General features: G+C 37.0%; 2 protein-coding genes across 6 annotated transcripts in view; one reads left to right on the forward strand and one right to left on the reverse strand.

The window, feature by feature from the left end:
• LOC122817037 (transient receptor potential cation channel subfamily C member 4 associated protein) overlaps positions 1-19,675 on the forward strand; it is a gene marked incomplete in the record, with an annotated part of 2,826,501 nt that overhangs the window by 619,330 nt on the left and 2,187,496 nt on the right.
• The window catches only part of ENG (endoglin), a 730,651-nt gene continuing 723,370 nt past the window's right edge, over positions 12,395-19,675 (reverse strand). For all 5 annotated transcript variants that reach the window (XM_044090171.1, XM_044090170.1, XM_044090172.1 and 2 more), the window contains exon 16: positions 12,395-18,910. In XM_044090171.1, coding sequence (XP_043946106.1) covers positions 18,792-18,910 — 119 coding nt within the window. In that variant the 3' untranslated portion in view covers positions 12,395-18,791. The remainder of the gene's footprint in view (positions 18,911-19,675) is intronic.

Here is a 19,675-nt window from a genome sequence, read left to right on the forward strand (position 1 = left end):
TCTCATTCGTTAGTAAAGATTATATTTACATAAAGATTTGGAAACTGCAATATCTATTATATTTCCTTTAAGAATAGAGGTATTCAATAAAACTATATATTTACAGATCATTCATATTCTCAGAATATGGGATGGGCTCATGGTCAGAAAGTATGTTGGTAAGGCTGTGGGCTTAGAGTGTTAATATTCTGTTTGTTGGACATGTCCTGTAATTTTTCCATTGTAAGAGAATACAATTTTTTACTGAAATGTTTTGTTCCCCCCTTGAACATCATTTTAACTGGCCCAGACCCCAGTGCCTCATGTCCATGCTGGGTCTACCAGCTAGATTTCTACCCCCACTGGACTTTTTCTAGACTTGCCGGGGATAGTTTTGGATCCTAAACTTGTTAGCCATATTTTCCTCCATCTGGGGAGGGTGTCTTTTTTTAAAATGCCTTAACCACTTCCCTTTCCCCACCCAGTTTCTTGTCAACCACACCCGAGGGCTACTCCCCCTCTGTCAGCCACATCTCCCATAGAGAGCATCATTGATGAGCAAGCAAAATCTGAGGGTAATGCTACTCAATGCTAGAAGTCTAAACCTCAAAATGCATTCACTTGAGGCACTCCTTAAAATGGAGAACATCAACATCTGTGCAGTGATAGAGACCTGGTTCAAAGCTCCAGAGAGTACCCCTGCATTACCAGGCTATAATTCATACCACACCTTTCGGCCACCTAACCCAGACAGAAACACTAAAGGTGGAGGCGTGTCCATATTCATTAAGGATATCCACACCTCCAAGCTAGTTGCTCAGCATAATGCATCCGAGATTATCCAAGTTCAACTAACTCTGGGAAAGATCGCAATCCAGATTGTAGCTTGCTACAGACCCCCCACTATGCCCCAGGATTCCCACTCCTCTTTTCTTGATACACTGGAAAATATTAGGGTACAACCCAACACCCTAATAATGAGTGATTTCAACTACCCCACCATTAACTGGGAAAACTACTCATGTACCAACTCTTTTGCTCAACGTTTTCTGGAATTCATCAATTCCAACAACTTGGATCAACTTATCCACACTCCCACCAGGGTCAGCAATATCCTAGACCAGTTACTAAATATACAGAACCAACTGATATTGCCAACATCCTGTCAGATATGTTCACTGCTAACTTTACCCCCCTCTCACCCCATAAAGGGCCCATCTCTATACTGGAAGAATGCAAAGTTCCTATAATCACAGCTAAAAACCTCACTCTCCAAAGCCAAGAACACAGCATCCAGGACCTGACAACATACCAGGCTGCCTTCTACACAAACTACAGAATGAACTGGCACCCCACCTAAGTACCATGTTCAGTCATAGCCTCACCTCAGGCTTTGTGCCAATTGAATGTCGCACCTTGACGGTTATCCCACTCCACAAATGGGAGCCATGGCAGACCCTGGGAACTACTGCCCCATTAGCCTGATGAGCCTGGTCTGCAAGGCCATGGAACGTATCATTATGGAACTCAAAGACATTGGGGATCTCCAAACTTTGGACCCCACACAGTTCAGGTTTGTAAAAGGCAGATCATGTCTCCTAAACCTGATAGACTTCTTTGAAGCAGTCACCAGTCACCAAAGCCATAGATGAGGATAAGGTGGTTCACACAGCCTATCTAGATCTTGCCAAGGCGTTCGACACCACCCCCCACTCTGGAATTATAGATAAACTCACTAAACTAGGTATAAATCCCTATGTCACAAGATGGGTTGCCAACTGGCTTACTGACAGAACCCACACTGTGAAAGTATCAGACTTCAGACTAGTGACAAGTGGAGTGCCACAGGGTTCACTCCTGGGTCCTCTCCTGTTTGCTATCTACTTCTCTGAAGTACAGGCTAACACAGAAGGTCTTTGGCTAACTAAGTTTGCAGATGACTACAAACTAGGAGCCTTAATCGAAACTCCTAATGATGTGGGCATGCTATAGAGGGGCCTCACTGAGACAGATGCCTGTTGTCAAAGCCATGGCCTCAAGCTCAATGCCAAAAAGTGCATTGTCATCCCCTTTAGTAAAAACTGTACCCATGAACTGCCACATAGGCGGTAGTCTACTTAACAATGAAAGTGTGATGAGACCTTGGGACACAGGTGTACAGTAGTCTCTCCTTTGATAATCACATCGCCACAGTGGTCATGAAATCTTTCTATGTGGCACACCTCTTCACAAAAGCTTTCTCATCTTGAAAAAAATAGGTCATTGTTCCCCTCTACTCATCACTCATTAGACCCATTATAGAGTACAATGCTCATTTTGGTATGTACCTCACAAGACATTTACAACTGGAAAGGCCACAGAAATACCTCACAAAGAGGATTATTGGCCTCAAACAGATGTCCTAGGTAGACCGTCTCAAAAATCTCCAGCTTTACTCCATCGCATATCGCCTACTCAGAGGGGATCTCTGCCTAATATACAAAGCTATGTCAAACCCAGAGCTGTTGGACATGCTCCACTTAAAGAAATACCAATCCCTCCAAGCTACACGCTCTAGGGACCTAAACCTTGTCACCACAAGAAACAGAACAAGCTGGAGGGATAGATTCCTGTCCCAGAGACTTCCCATACTCTGGAACAGACTACCTATGTCAAACAGAGCTCCTCATTAGCACTCTTCAAGAAAAATCTTGATGATTGAATGGGTAATAGGAAATTCACCCCAGGGATCACTTCTGTGACTCTGCTTGACAGGGGCACAGGAAAATAATTTTCTTTGGTGGCAAAAACCAGGGTACCTTTTTGGCTAGGCTTGTACAGGCCCTACGGCCAATAGCCTAGTACCTATCTATGAACCTCCCACTCAGGATGGGCAAGCCCATCCCTGCCTGGACCATAGTTAGGGCTTTACCCCTCTATGCCACCAGAGAGACAATACTGCTTTTATTTTAATTTAATTGAATTACATATTTTTTTTTTTTTTTTTTTTTTTTTTTTTTTTACTTGTCATTCCTATGACAAGTTGGTTTTGGGTTTGTTAAATCTCCTCCATCTATTTTTAGGATTTTGATGACTAGAATGGTTACTAAAATACTTATTTTGTCATAGTAGAAACAGGTATTTTGCCAGGTATGGACATCCCGGTATAGCGAATGTGCATTTATTCACTGAATTTAATAATTATGAATCATTTGAATATTTTGATATGCATGATTGTTTAATGAGTTTTATTTATTTTTGATATCTGAGAAAGGATGATTTAAATAGCTAGAAGTTTGTATTTTTCTTGTGTGTAAAGATAATATTCCATTGTCCAATGAGTAACACTATTTTCTAGTCATACTTGAAAATCAAATAAAAAATAAATGTAAAAAAGTTGATATATTCCTTTCTCACATTAAGGAAGATGGGAATTGTTTTCACTGAGCATTAAGCAGTAAAAACACTGCCTCAAGATGTCTAGTGCTGATAGTCTGGCAACAGAGGATTATGAAGTAGAATATGGAGCTTATGATTACAGAATATGGTGAGGCGATGCTATCTGGCTGCGTAGGGAATTTGGCTAAACTCAGTTAACTTAGGTACCTAGTTGAGGGGCTTGCAGAATTTCAAAGTAATAGGCATGTGTAGGTTGTTCTCTGGTCTCTTTCTATATCTGCAAGGCTCTATTTGGCACTACTTAGATGTGGAGGATAGAGTAGTCGAAGGAGTGAGTATATGGGCTGCTTGGTGCAGTTTAGTAGTATTTAGCTTAGCTGAGTGGCTAAGGTTGCAGCTAGGTGCAGCATTTTGTCCTCAGCAGCTCAGTAGTATCAACAGACCAAAAGAGCAGCCTAGGTTAGAATTATAGGTATGGATGGGTTCAAAGGGTTGCTTGGTTCAGTGAAGTGGTCTTTAGCTTAGATGAGTGGCTAAAGTTGCAGCTAGGTGCATCATTTTGCCAGCCAGAAGCTCTGGGGCACCAAGTGAGCAAAAGAGCAGCCTAGGTTAGAATTATAGGTGTAGGGAATAAATAGGAATGCTAAGGATACGGCCACAGAACAGATCTATGCCATTGTTTCTGAGTGCATTGTGCTTGATATGTAGCTTAGCCTTTGCTCTAGGTGCCTGGAACACAGAGTCCCAGGTCTGATGAAGTGACTGCACAAGTTAATTACTGACATTTGTCTAATGAGCTCTGGTATGATGTACACTTACAGGCAGCATTCTATTCAAACATGGTGGCTGTTATGGACAATTTATGACATGCACATAAGATGAATAACAATTCATCACTCAGGCTCAGATCAGACAACATATGCTTCCCAATCACCCCAGGTATCTCCATCACTCTCTTCATGAGTGCTGAAATCTCACAGTAGGACTATAGAATGAAAATGTGATGCCCTATCAAGCACCACTGCCATGGTCTCCAAGAAAGCTGACTACCCTAAATGGCAACTAGATGCATGTGTGCAAACAGAAGCCAGTCAGTTTCTTTCTACGGTGCAACCTCCAACTGTATGGCACCTTCTAGTGACTTGTGAGTGTCTGTTATGTAAGTGTATGGCTTTAAGGCTAATGTAGCTGCATTGCTTTGCATGTCATATCATGCACAGGAAAGGTAATTGGTAATGTATGCTTCATAGAGATAAAACCACATCTGTTTTGTTGGTGTTATTTATTAAGCCTTCTGATAAGAAGTTGTATCAGAGTAGTGAAATATATATATATATATATATATATTAGAACTGAAAAAATCCATTTGCAGTACTGAAGAAATTAGTTTGCTGTCAATTTTTGTTTGTGAAAGGATGCAGATTACAATTTTCAGTGGAAAATATGGCTGAACTGCACTCTTTTCTGATTCTTAAACAATGACTTGGTTGCAAACTGGAGGCTTTGGAGCCAGAAAATTTTCCTCTCTGAAAATTGATTAGTTAGAAAGTATGAAGAGATTTATTGTGCTGCATTCCTGTATGTTTCTGGAGAAGACATAAAGGTATTTAATCATTTTACTTTTCTTGAAGGGGTTATGGCAAGACCGAAGATAAAAGTACTTGGAGAAAATTCAGTACATGTTGCAATCCCAGAAGGAATTTGCCTTTTATTGGACATTTGATCTTCGCAAGATCTTGAGGTCTTACGTATCTGCACATGCTTATACTGATGAGCAGAAGAATAGAATCATAACTATGAATTTGGTTGGCTACATTAGAGAGAGAGAGAATATGTGGTATAAGAAATGTAGATACAAGAGGCAGGTGTTTAAGACTTGACCTTATCAAAAGCTGTGAATAAGTAGAGAACAGATGAAAGTATTGGTGCACAGATCCAAAGAAGTAACTGAAAATGAATGTGCATAAAATAAAATGTCAGTCAATCTTTATGACAAAATGAGACAAAGGTAGGATGTGCTGTAAAAGTAATATATACCAAAAATAGAGACATGTGGCAATGTATTGCAACAGAAGTAAAGTCTAGGAAAAAAGATTCTTATGCACTTGAAATTTAAGCTTGTAGTAGGTGTGACTATAAACATGACAGGAAGAGTTGCTCTGCATTTAATCTACCTGAAGAAACTGTACCAGAAAGTGACATTTTTCTAAAATGTGTGAAAAATAATTTACATGTTATTGAACAGAAATACAAAATCTAACACCAAAATAAGATTTGATTGGCATTGTGGGAATAAAGACCTAGGACAGTGAAGTCTGAATCACAGAAATAGAAGTATGATGTTACTTGCTGGAAAGAAAATCTGAAACATAAGGGACAGAATGTGTAATGTAAACTAAGATATAAGTGCAGATTTTAATATCGTGTCAAAGTACAGCCTTGGAGCTTATGAATATTCAGTGGAGAGCTGGGGGCACACTGTTAACCTGTTCTGGCCACAAAGTGGCTGCATCACATCATAAACTGCTGACATATGAGTACAAACCTAAAAGGTTAGGTGTTTTTTTAAAAAGTAGTCGTCCTGACATACTGGGTTGTGTAGCTTTGAGAAGCTAGGAATGATAAAAAAATAAATAAATAAATAAATCAGATTAATAGCAAGTCACAGTGGTACTTCAGATACAGTACAGAACCATAGCCATGATATTCTGATGTGCAGGCTGAGTTGTTTACAGGCTTAGGAAGCTTGTCAGAAGCATATTACATGCAAACAAAATGTTATAAAACTCCGTAAGTGTATAGCTTCTGTGATGGTTCCCATCCCACATTTTTAAGACAATGTAGGCTTTACTCCCAGACCTTTAATGGTGGTGGAAAAACTTTGAACCAAAAACTGTTGCCACCTGTGATTGACTGTGTGGGAATCACAGGTGGGAGTTGTGGTTTAGAGCATTACATTTGTAAGACATAAAGCTTTCACCAATAAAAACATCAAAATAAAAACTTCTAAGGCTTTAAATATTTCCAAATCTTTGTCAGCCCCATTTGTGTAAACAAGTGATTCAATCAGACAGACTTCAATGACCCCCTTGTCAGTATTTAAATAAAATGTATTATAATACCAAGAATGCAGCCAATGCACTTTGAAAGGAAAGCAGAACAGAATTTGTAGGAATGGAAGTCAGACGCAATTATAGCTAACTGAATGAGTGAATAACATGGTCGGTGTTGTGAAAAAAAGGCAGGATTCACACTTTTATTGATCTGCAAGACCTCCAAACACAATGCTTAAGAAACATTATGAACTACTGCTTACAACTGCAGGAAAGGTCTCTGGAGTGCAAAATGTTAAGTGTTTTCAGTACTATAGGTAAAACAGGGTTTCTTGGTGGTAAGGCTAGATGAACAAAGCTCCCAGTTCACAATTATATAGAAAGAGTTGTAGAAAGAATACATTACTACACAGGAGCAGCATGCACCCCCCCCCATGTATATCATAATATAGTGAAAGGCCAAGGTTTAAAGGTATCTAGGCTAACTAGTCATGATCCGACCTTTGAAAGGACTATAGATAACCTTAAAAATGAGTTTAGAGATAGATGGTACAATAATAGAGAAAGTGCAGAGGTACTAGACACCTTAGCCACGTGCAGACATGACAGAGGTAGACCCTTTTTTTTTTTAAACAGGACAGATATGATTTACATAAAAATGATATAGGCAAACAGACTCATAGGCTCACTATTCCCTATACTAACAGTAATAAGAGGATAAATTAGATAATCAGAAGGCATTGGAGTATATTAACTGTGAATGAAACAGTCTTACAAACAGTAGGGGAGCAACCTAGATACCCCTACAGGAATACCAAGTCCCTTAAGAGAATGCTTTGTTATGAGAAGAACACTGCTGACATAGTGAAATCAGATAGGCAGGGCACTTTTGTCTGCCGTAGTTGCAGCCAATGTACCTTTATGGTGAATGCCAATACTTTCAAGCATCCAGATACAGAGAAATTGTATACCTTTAAACATTATGCTGACTGTAGGTCTAGAAATTTAGTATACCTGGCCCAATGTTCTAAATGTACCTCATTCTATATAGGGAAGACCAACAGGACTTTAAGGGAGAGAGTCAGAGAACACCTGTATGCCATACGCAGAGAAGATGAGCGTAATGCCCTAGCGAGACATACTATAAGCCATGATTTAACCCATAGGTTTAGTTTTATGGCCATAGAACTCATTAAAACCAATGCTAGGCTAAGAAACATCAAGAATCACACAGAAAAAGAAGAGAACAAATGCATCTTGAGGTATCAAGCAGACAAAGAGCATGGCCTGAATGAAAAAGTGAGTCTGAAGCCATTTTTAAGGGATAGGCCAGTAAACCGCTAATGTCTCTACATATGATATTTCAGGAGTTTTTTGTTGGGGGAGGATACACCAAGATATTCAATGAAGTTTTTAAATAAGTCTTGTATGATAGTAGTCCTGTGTATATTTAGCTAGTTGCACATTATTTCATCACTTGTACATATCCATATAGAAAGTGAATATGTTCCTTTTTAGGTAGATATACATATTCATATATATCCATATGATGTTTTAACAACACTGTTTTCTACAGCAGTTTCATCATATTGTTATACTGCTTTCTATTTTGATTATTGTTTTTTAAAGAGTTGCATATTTATATACATTTCTATATATATTTTAGAGTTTTTTAAGTCTATATTAAATATTTTATGTCATATGTTTGTATACATTGTTTTAAACGGACGCAGTATTAATACATTTTATTGAGATATATGTATGATAGTTAGGAGTAAGCTTTTCTATTGGTGATAAGACACAGCAAGATTTTTGAGTAAGTCTTTTAAGATAGTTGTTTTTATATATTTAGCTAGCCAAACATTATGTTATTATTTGCTTACATAGAGTGTACATATTCACATGAAAGTGAATTAGATCTTCATGTTAGGGTCAGTATACACAGTTGCCGGTATGTTAATAGGATGCTTTTGCAACACTAAACATATAACACAAGTACATATATATTTTCTATTCTTTATTTTTTAGATGTACTGTATATATATATATATATATATATATATATATATATATAAAACATTTTCTATACATATGTATATATTTATATATATTTTTTCTATATACATTTTTTTACTGCCATCTAGTGTTTTTTATTTAGATTACTGCTGTATATTTATATAGATAGAGTAATGTTATTAAATACACACTGTTTTGTGTTATATGCATACAGTTTGTTTTTAAGGGAATACATTCCTAGAATAGGGATATTTGCGATAAGAAATTGCCATAAGCACTACCAAAAACCTTTTATTTTGGCAGGGTATTGCTTACATATATATTTTTAGATGTTCTGTCATTGGTCAGTTAGACTAATTAAGTATTTAAATGGCAAGTTTGTTTTTTAATTCATTAGTCTGAAGAAGTGTTCTGTGCACTGCGAAAGCACTCAGTTTGTTCTACAATTAAAGATTTTGTTCATCCCCTTACCTATGGTGTGCCTTTGTATTTACTGCTGAAAGCTCCCAGTTGTGTTCATTTAATCCACTGGTAGGGAAATATAGATTCCATAGACATTCTATTTCATATCTCATATCAGTGCCAGAGGTTTTCCATACAGCTTTTGCCCAGGAGATTGAAAGATGCTGTTAACATAATTGATGATCTTTTAATGTGTAGTCAAACATAAGAAGAGCATGATAAGAAACTGATACAGCTGACAGAGTAAGGCAACATCACATCAGGTTAATTAAGAACTAATGTAAATAAAACTGACAACTGTGAAATACATGGGTCATATTCTAACATCAGAAAGATTGGATTCTGATGAAGAAAAAAAAATCAGAAGATAGGTGAATACAAAGATGTTTCTAATAATAATGCGGTACCTTGCAAGATTTATATGTAGCATGACATATTTTACTATATTACACGCAATATCTTTCAAAATGTGTACCTAATATGTCAGAGATTACTGTGCCTCTAAGAGAAGTGTATGAGCAAGATGCAATCTGGAAAAGACCATGACTTGAGAAGTGTTCGAAAAACTAGTTACAGATTTCCCAACATTAAACTAGTAGGAGGTGAATAAGCCAGTGGTGCCATAAGATATCACACAAAAGGAAGTAGGAGCAATAATGCTATAAGTGAACAGACCAGTTGCATGAAGATCAAGTGCATTTACAAATGTACAGAACAGGTATGCACAAATAGAAAAGGAGCTGTTTGCAGCAGTGTGTGGATATTAGAAATGTCATGACTATGTCTGGCATAGGTAGGTACTAGGCTATCAGCAAAGGGCCTAAGTAAGCCTAGCCAATAAGGTTCCCTGGCTTACGCCACCCACGAAAGTTAATTTCCTGTGCCCCTGTTGAGCACAGTCACAGAAGTGATCCCCAGGGTGTATTTCCTATTTCCCATCCACTCATCAAGATTTGGTATAAAGGGACCACAAACCCTTGCAAAGCACTTTCTTTTGTCTTTTGCTACTATTTCTACAAAACTATGATTGAGCTATAATCTGAATGTTGTTGTTGTGTCTTTCGGCTTATCCTGGTTAGGGGTCACCACAGTGGAACTCCGGTCCGCTAATGTTTGGGAGTGGATTTTTACGTGCCGAGTTACCAGCCCTGATGCACAACCTTCAACGAAGGCACGCCATTCATGCATGCCTCCACACAAAAGATGCTCTAACTGAGAATTGAATGCAACAACGTCTTGCTGTGAGGTGAAGGGGAATATATCTTTAAGGCTAATAAGCTAACAATAGCAGTTTGCATGCCATGTGGTACACTGAAGTTTGAAGGAAATCAGTTGCAGTATGGAGCTTGTGGAGATTATACCACATCTGTTCTGTGTGTGTGTCATTTTTAAACCTCTTGACATGGCAGTGAATATCCCCCATTTTTTTTTTCTGGGGCCTCTTTTGAAGGGGATTTCCTGAGCAAGACAGAGTCCATCCCCAATCAATGTTTACTTTCAGACTCAGTACCACATAAAGCATTAAGATCAACCATAGCTAGTTGCTACTTTTCAAACTCCTTACAGGTTCTAGTTCTTTTCCTAACAGTGAAGTAATATTTTGCATCCTTAAAGCCAGTTTTGATTACAAGAATCTTGTCTATCATTATCCATTCCATTCCTACCTACCACTTGTAAAGTACCATATCTACCCCCCCCCCCCACACACACACACACACCTTCTTGCAGAATGTAAACCTACAAGACAGCTAGCTCCTTGCAGTTTTTTTTTGGAACTCATTCCAACAGGAGTATGAGAGCCACCTGGCCATCAGGATCTTGGCAATGGACATCTCTCCAGGCCTTTTCCTAGGGATGTGCCCTAGTATTTAACTTCTGCTTGAAGTTCTCTTACTCTTTGAGGGAACTGCCTTGGGGGGTGTCACATTTTTGGATTGTTGTTTGTCTGGTCCTTCCTCTTAGAGTAATTTGCCAAGGGTGACCCTACCAATTGAACAAAACTGCAGACTCAATAGCTTTAAGAAACAGATATAATTATTGCATTTAAATTGCTGATACAATTTTTCCTCGAAATAGGTGCTATAGAGTCCCAACAAAATTGCCTTCAGTCTTTCATTAATGATCATCCATCTCCATTCTTAAATAGTAGCTAGCAAGTACATCTGGTACTTTCATATTACTGATACCCCTAGTTAATTCAAACCTGAAATAAGAATGACCACTAAATGTTTTTGTCTTGCACTAGGGTTTGAATGCAAGTATAATCATCATGTTCTAGCCTCACTTCATTTATATAATTAAAAAAAAAAAACAATTGAGCATGATTTAGATAGAAAGTGTTTAGGAAAAAACAAACTGTCTTGGGTACTGTTGCACCCCAAAAAACTGTGTTCCTCAAAGCCACTTTCCCTGACACTTATATTGGGGTGTTATGACCATAGGGTAATAATAATTCCTACAGGACGGCTGGGACTGATCTTTAGTTTGCAGCATACATTTCAACCTTTCTTTGGCAAAATGAATGACATAATATGTAACATGTGGCCAAAATGTGCAACATCATCAGTACTGAAACTAGAATTCCAAGACATGTACGGTCAAATTAAGTACAGCATTGCTTTTAATGTTTGCAGAAATTGTAGATTATTCTGAATTTATGTATATAAATTTCAGTAAAAAAAATGGAAAACTGTCATCCCTGTACCTCTCTCTGCAGTAGACAGATTTTTCAGGGTAAAAATTAGCATCTTATCTCATAATGTGTGCAATGTATCTATATAATGTAGCTATCTCAGGGTAACTGGCTGGCTCAATGGTTAAGATTTTGAATTTGTAGCTTCAGAACCAGGATTAAGTTCTGGCCTGTTGTCACATTCTTTTTTCATGTTTTCCTTGTGTTTGTATGGGCTTCCTCTGCTAAGTCCAGTTTCTTCCCAAAAACATTCTTGATGACTGGCTCCTCTAAACTATATATATTTTGCATTTACCCTTGCTTTTGTTGGCTTGGCTCATATCTGAGATGGGTCTGGGAAGGCTAATTCACTTAACACTTTACTAAGAAAAAAAATAAATAAATAAAAGTATCTCTGGGGATGTAGTAGAAAACACCTTCATGTTGTCAAATGTTGTTTTGTAAGGTACATATACAAGCTACAGCATTCAGTATTTTTACTTCGTTTAGCTGTTTCTCTTTTTTCTTGACTGTTCACTAATTCTGCATGAATCATGTATAACTTTAACCTATACTTATTGCTTACTGCCACGTGACTGTAGATGACATTGTTTCTTTATTATACAGCTGTTTCTTCCCATGTGTGACCTACTAGTTAGCACTGATCCTCAGATTGCAGTGACGGTTGTGGGACTTTACATAACAGCAAGGCAGTTCAACATGGTTTTATCCTTCCTGTGTAATTCCCCAATTTGCTGTTATGCACCACATGTTAAATGCACACAAGGTATAATTTAATATTTCTGGAAACAATAAAAAATAACTAACTCAGTCATTGTTTTATACATATTTTTATTATTTCCACAGTTGTTGCCACCAATAACAATGATTTAGAATAATCTAGTCTTCAGTTCTTGGATTGCCTGACTGCTCTGGACTGTGGTCATGTTGAACCAAGAATGGTAGCTGCCAGTAAGAAGCAGATGCTGACCGTGCTAAGTGTTACTGTTGTTTTAAACTTTCCACCACAGTTCAGCTCCGTAGCCTATCTTGTGCCTGTGCAAATATGGATGCATTGTTTGAAAACGAGATTTAAAAAAAAAAAGGAAAATATTTTGTTTTCCTGAAGATATGAATCTTATTTTCTTTCTCCTGTGTCAGTAGACAGTTCTCTGGAGACTTTGATGAAACAGTTCAGGAACTGCCAGATAGTTGCGGAGACAAGGAGAGGAGAAAGACAGGAAAAATGTGTTTTAACTTCTCGACCTCTTTCCTGGATATTATGTGATTCTTTCCATAGTAATTAGAAAAGAAAACACATACATCTAATGAAACAATTTTGCCAGATTTTAGTACAAAATAAAAATTTTGTTTGCCACATTAATTACTATGGTTATACAGACACAAAATTAATTCAGTAAAAACACAGCATGATCAGCCAATGCACTTCAGATGGACTATTTCACCTAATCTCTACTCAAACATGATACTTTGCTTTTAAACAAGGCATGCCATGTGAAACTGTGGAAACAACAGCTGCATTTCACATTTTTTTCCTCTTGAAATCTTGCCTTGGCATTACAATACAAGCTGACAACAAACATTAAACACTCAACAATCATAATATATATATGCACATACAGACGAAAAACTCCCATTTGTTAATTTCCTTGGATTTATACATCTACTTCATCAGTGCAATCTTGCCATAGGAGAGACTGACAAGATACTTACAGTTTTCAATAGCAAGCAAACACCATTTTTAGATATTTGAGCGTACATGCACATTTATGTGAATCTGCTTCTCACAAATCAGGCAGAAGAAATCCATATTAGGGAAAGACAAGTGATGGGCTTGTCATTGCAAGTGGTGGAGGACCAAAGTGTCCAGTATTACCACTTAAAAACACTTGATCATAGTAACAGGAAGCAGAAGGGCAACAAGGAATCATTGATATTTTCAACTTTATTAAAAATAATAAAATATTGTATTACATCTTTTAAATACAATTTAGACTGGTAGTAATAGAACTGTATAGTTAAGTGAGAATGTGCCAAAGGGAATTTACTATGGAGAAGTCATCCCAGACCTTCATGTGGGGGGATTGCCTCAACAACAAGATTGTCACATTTTAGAAGAAACAAAATGTTCAGATTTTCTATTGGTGGTTGAGTTTTGCCTGTTTATGTCCAAAAATGCCCCTTCAGCAGTTACTAGTTAACTCTGACTGATGACTCATCCTACAGAACAACTGTTTTTGATCTGTTGCAAAGATGTCAAATTGTGCTGCACAATTTCATAAAAATGCTGCATGCCATTATGGAAAAAATGGACACTTTCAGTTAGATCTTATTTGTATGTAGTTGGACTAATGTATACTGACATGACTGTCACCTAATATATAAACTCAGAATATTGCACAAGCCGCACATCAATAATCCTTGAAATTATTATCGAGGACACAGCTCTAAGGTGACTGAATTTACTCAAGTACTGTACAAGCAATATGGCCATACAACAATATCTGTAGGCAGTATTATAGAGAGTGGTTTCTATCGGAAAATGCTGTTTTTTTAATGAAACGTTATATGGGAACTGCCTTTACATTCATATCTAAGCAAAAAAAAAGTTAATAAACATTTGGTCACCTGGTCCTCGACCCTCTGCACCTGTTTACCTTCATTATTGTTCTTACTGTTTTCCAGGATACTGCATGTGTGGACAGTCATGCATGATCAGTGGCTGTCAGGTTATTGTTATCCTTCGTCTCTGTATGAGAACAGTATAATGTTCCAGGGTGGCATCTCCTCATATATGCCTGTGCATGTGGGTATGCAATCATAACATCACACTATAAGATGAGTAAAACCCTACATGCTGCTTCTGTGCAAAAGATCTAATGTGGGGCCAGCTCTCCACACTTACAGAGACCCATCCCTCCACGATGTGAACGCTAGCCATCTACTACTCTGTCCCAGTCTTGCAACAGCAGTTCATCATAGGGACCCACTCCTGGTCAAGCATAGTCAGATGCAAACCTTTTGAGCAGAATAACAACATTTTAATTTAATTTTAATTCTTTACTTAATAACCCGTTAAGTGACTAGATCTGCTGTAATCCACTTTTAGCTGTAATTCAGGCAGAAAGTGTAAGGGGCATGTAATATAAAAGGACAATCAGTCAGTCTACAATATTTGAGTTTTACTGAAGGAATGCACTAATTGGCAGAACTACAAATTTTGAATGTATAGCTAGGCATACTGCTGTGATGGAAAAAGCAACTAGTACAGTGTTCATGTTGTCATGATGAAATGATGCAATAAGTTATTGTGCCCATTTTGGGACCCTCCTCTTGCAAGCTAAGTGAATGCTCTCAACATGCACAAGGAGAGATGAAGGAGGTTAAGTTCTGACATTAAAATCTGACCTGTTAAAAAGTTTAGACTATCCTAAACCAAAATAAGGAGCCAGAGAGATACTGGCCTGCTATGATATCTAGGGCTAACTGAATCATAGGCTGGTAGAACTGTAGAGTCATTCCTATCCAGCTTCCAAGTTCTGTTCCATAGATGTGTTTTAATGAGATAGGAACATAGTTCCTACTTTTATTAAGAAGATTGTACTTCACTGCTGCAGAATTAGTGGCCTAACTTCATCTGTTGGAGTAAAACTCATAACATTTTTTTTAATTTTCTGCCGTTAAGACATGTTACCTACTGATTAAGTGGCATACTTGTGTCTGGCAGTTGGACACTGGCTAGGTGTACACTCCCTGAACTATTATCTGTATCAGTGTTACAATTAGTAAAACAATTTCTGTCACAAGTAAATACTTCAGATTACACCATGAAATGGTGTTTAGGTAACTTTTCAGAGGTGCTCACTGTCACATTCTCATTTAGCTGGGATTCTATGAGTCCTATACATTGTGCCTGGCTAAGGCGGGGAGAGACTAATGCCATTTTATTGGGTGCTGCTTATGAGTCTTGTTTTCGATGTCTGACTTGCAAAGCTGCCACCCTGACAAGTGAGGCACTTTAATATATGGTATTTCAACAGGATATTAGTGTGATCTTTGTATTATCTTGTGGGTTGTGCTAAAGCTATATTTAGTTCAGTTCTTTACATATTTTGAAATAACTGCTGATCTGCAGGCAAGTGGCTATAAATAAAGCATTATTATGTGAAGCTGATTTTAAATGTACTTCTATGATATTTTCCTCTGAATACATTTCTGGTATGAATAATATAAGCAATAACAATCATGAAAAACAAAATACATTACATATACACACATAAAAATAACACTATATATTATAAATACATTTATATACCACTGTCTGTATTTGTGTTTACAATTATATAAAACAAAATTACTATTGTTATATATTCCATGCAGTGATTGTTTCCTGGGGTCTTTGTTAATTCATCATGTATGATGGGCCAGTATATATATATATATATATATATATATATATATATATATATATATATATATGTGTGTGTGTGTGTACACATTATACACATCAATACTCTTGTATATATATTTTTCTTTCTTGGAGGACTCATTTGCCCACAACACCTCAAAGGTGAAACACACATCATTAGAAATGTTCAGCATTGTATCAAAAATAATAAAAATGAACATCAGAAGTATACGCTTGTGTATTTTGAACCACTGAGAAATATTTTTCTTTTGACAGAAATGTTTTTCAGGATGTTTCATTTACAAACAAAGCAGAATATTAGAAAATGTTATTAAATCACAAGACTAGGCACTATTCCTTTAAATGGAGCATAAGCAATGTCACTCTGAAAAGAGACAACAATCTTACAGCCTCTTGTTTGGTTTTGGTTTTGGTTTTGCTTTAGAATAGGTGGTAATATTTCCTACTTACATTTAAGGACCTCAGATAGTCCTTAGTAGTCTATTCTCTCATGCTTCAGTGCTCCTCCTTCTGCTTGTAACAGTCACCTTCCACTGTCAAGGATGGTCCTCTCAGAATTTCAGTTATGTTTCATAACCCAAGTACAATTGACTCCCTCTAGATGTTCTTCCTAAACCTATAAGCTCTGAGTTTGGATATTCTAAATCCAGTTTATGTGTTTGGTGTCTGCTTACAATCAAGGTTTCATTGTTTGGTGCGTTTTTCTGGTGGTGGTGGGGGGAATGGATAAAAAAAATGATCAATGGTCTTCCATGGTTGCATGGGATCACTCCATTTTGTATCTGTGGAGAGGAATGTAATTTCTGTTTCTTTTGGTCTATTTCATTAATAAGGTTTAACATCACAAAATTGCCATGATACTTAAGTTTTTCTTTTATTTGGTATGCTACTGGAATATAGATTATATTGCCTCTCCTAAGAAGCAATGCATTCACAGGACACTAAGTCTTCCCTTCTTTCCAGATTCTGCTGCTGGTGGCAAAGCCTAAGAGATGAACCCATATTATCTGGAGTAATACAACCACCATCACAGGGCTAATCATCCCTGCTGATTTCAAAAGCAGCAATAGCACACACTGATCAATGAAGCTTGTCAAAAAGCATGCTGGACCTCTTGTTTATCATATTATACTTGACTATTTTTGGCTCATGCAGCTGCACTAACATCTTTTCCTTTTATTTTATAGTTTATAATTCCATATTACTCATTCTACAGTACAGTGACACAATATGACATCATTATTTTTGCTGTATTGATGTATTGGAAGGGTAACAACACAAGAAAATCATGGATATTATACAAGGATAAACTAGGATCCAAACAGTCATGACTACTACATTACCCTAAAACTCTCAGTTTTATATGCTTCTGTGAAAATTAAAGTCTGCAAACTGCATGTGTCACAACTCTGCAAGGCAGCTGTAATTGTTGAATTTCAGGGCAACTCATTCTGTCACTGAAGGATTTTCTGAAAGGCATGTACTTTTGTATGCTACACAGAATGCATCTTCTAGTTTAATACAGCAGCCCTTTATGATACAATAATACTTTCTACAATGAAAGGTGGTGCTCCTAAACATCTTTGATTATGCTTGCTTTTTTTTTTTAACATTGCAAATAATGGTGTGAACAGATGCATTTAAAACTGAGTAAGTATAGTTTTATAAAGAGAGAGAATGGAAACCAGTAAAAAAAAATCAGATGGTAGGCATCATTTACACAACTGGGACTTTGTCAATTACGAATTGGTAGTTGAAAATCAGATTTTTTTTTTTCCAGAAAGCATGATTATATTGACTAGAACAAATGACTGGCCATTTCACACTTTTATCAAAATTATCTCTGTATTCTAGAGTATGTATGAATTAAATTCACTGTAGTAAATGTGATGAAAACTATTAATGTTTAACAAGGCCTTGACTCCTGGGTGCTAAAGTGGATATATACACTTTCTAGATGTAATTTTTTGGCACATCTTCATGTATTAGTTCATAATTCCCATTCAGACTTGTTTCTTACAGTTGTATAATTTGTCATGCACTGTAGTTTACTCACTATATGAGAAATTATCCAGTTTAGGTTTGTAAATACTGGTCCTCTTTCAAGCTTACTATTTGCATATGCTGACCATGGAAGGTTCCTGTTGGTATCCAGCAAAAGTGTGCTTGCATGGTACTTTCACTTGTAGGGATAAAAATTTGGGTAGTGGTTTCATGTTTTTGAATCAGTCACTGCTATGCATTTACATGTTTTAAGAAACCTGATTAATTAGCACAGTATCTACTTTAGTCAAGTTTGTAGGAAATCATTCAACTTAATCTGAAGTTAATGGATTTAGAAGAAAAATGTATATATCCTTGAGCTGCAGTTTACAACTTCAAAGCAAAGAGAGGACATGGTCAGTCTTCCAGTACTGTTAAGGTAAATGGTCAAGGAACAAAAACAACTGAAGTATGCATTAAAGTGCCAGAGATGATTTTTCCCAGATCAGAACACACTCTCACAGGAAACTGCTTGACAGTTGGTTGATGGCACAAGTCGTATCATTAGTTTTAGCAGATACGTCTAATCATCACAAGCATCAATATATATCAATTGTCTTATTAGCCATCTGCGTCTGTGGGTTTGCATATGTTCCTGCTCTATACACCAGAAAGGGGACAAGTCAGCAGATGCTTGCTGCTTTGATGGGTTGCTCTGAGCTTTCGGAGTGTGTGACTGGTGATGGAGCATGGGAGTGTCCAGTTGATGTTTTGAAGACTTTGGAGATGGGAAAGTTTGTTAGGCCATGCTGCTGGTTGAGCAGGGTGTACTTTGTGTGCTGCCAATACTATGGTTAGTGCTGATTTCATCTAAGGCTGAAGCAGTGAGTGGTATTGACTTTTTCTCTTTGGCAGGTCCTATTATTAAGGAAAAAAAACACAGATGGTTAGACAGCCTTTCAAAATTTACTGCAAATTAAGACACCCATGTTTAGATTGTCAGGACTTATTCATTCTGAAATTGCAGGTAAAATCATAAAGACCAACACTGTTTTACTTTTACATTGCAAAGTCCCTTTCCATAAGCAGGAATTGTTTCATGTTCTGTAACAAGAAACCTTTTATTTTCAAATTCAAAATACTTTTCTTTTGACAAAGGTCTTGAAGATGTGCAGATAAATAGTCTCCATACTTTTTGTAAGGATTCTACATTTTGTTTTCATCTTTTTTTGTATGACAAAAATATCCATCTTCATTTTGTAGGTCTAATATCACAAACCTGTGAAAATCCTGTCAGACAGGTTTATGAGCAGAAGCACAAACAGCAGAATATAAATAGCAGCTGTCATGTAAGCAGAATTATCACAATCTACCTTCTTGCAAATCTAAGAGTCCTATTCAATAACAGGGAAGCCTGCAGCAACGTTACGTATTGCTAATATACAATGGGTAATTTCTGCTACTACTGATCAATGTTATTTATTTATTTATTTTTTGCTTTTTACTAAAGCTGATCTAAAATTATTTAAGTGATGATCAGTGGTGAGATGTGGGCTGTCTATTATTTGCCCACAAATGTTGGAGTTGGACTATAAGGTCTGAGCTTCAGTTGTCTAACAAAAATCATACTCTCTGCACTAATTATTGTTATTATGTCGTATAATACAGATAATTTTTTTTTCG

This window comes from Protopterus annectens, chromosome 12.part0 (genome assembly GCF_019279795.1).
Source record: "Protopterus annectens isolate FY-2018-M chromosome 12.part0, PAN1.0, whole genome shotgun sequence".
Taxonomy (NCBI): Eukaryota; Metazoa; Chordata; order Ceratodontiformes; family Protopteridae; genus Protopterus; species Protopterus annectens.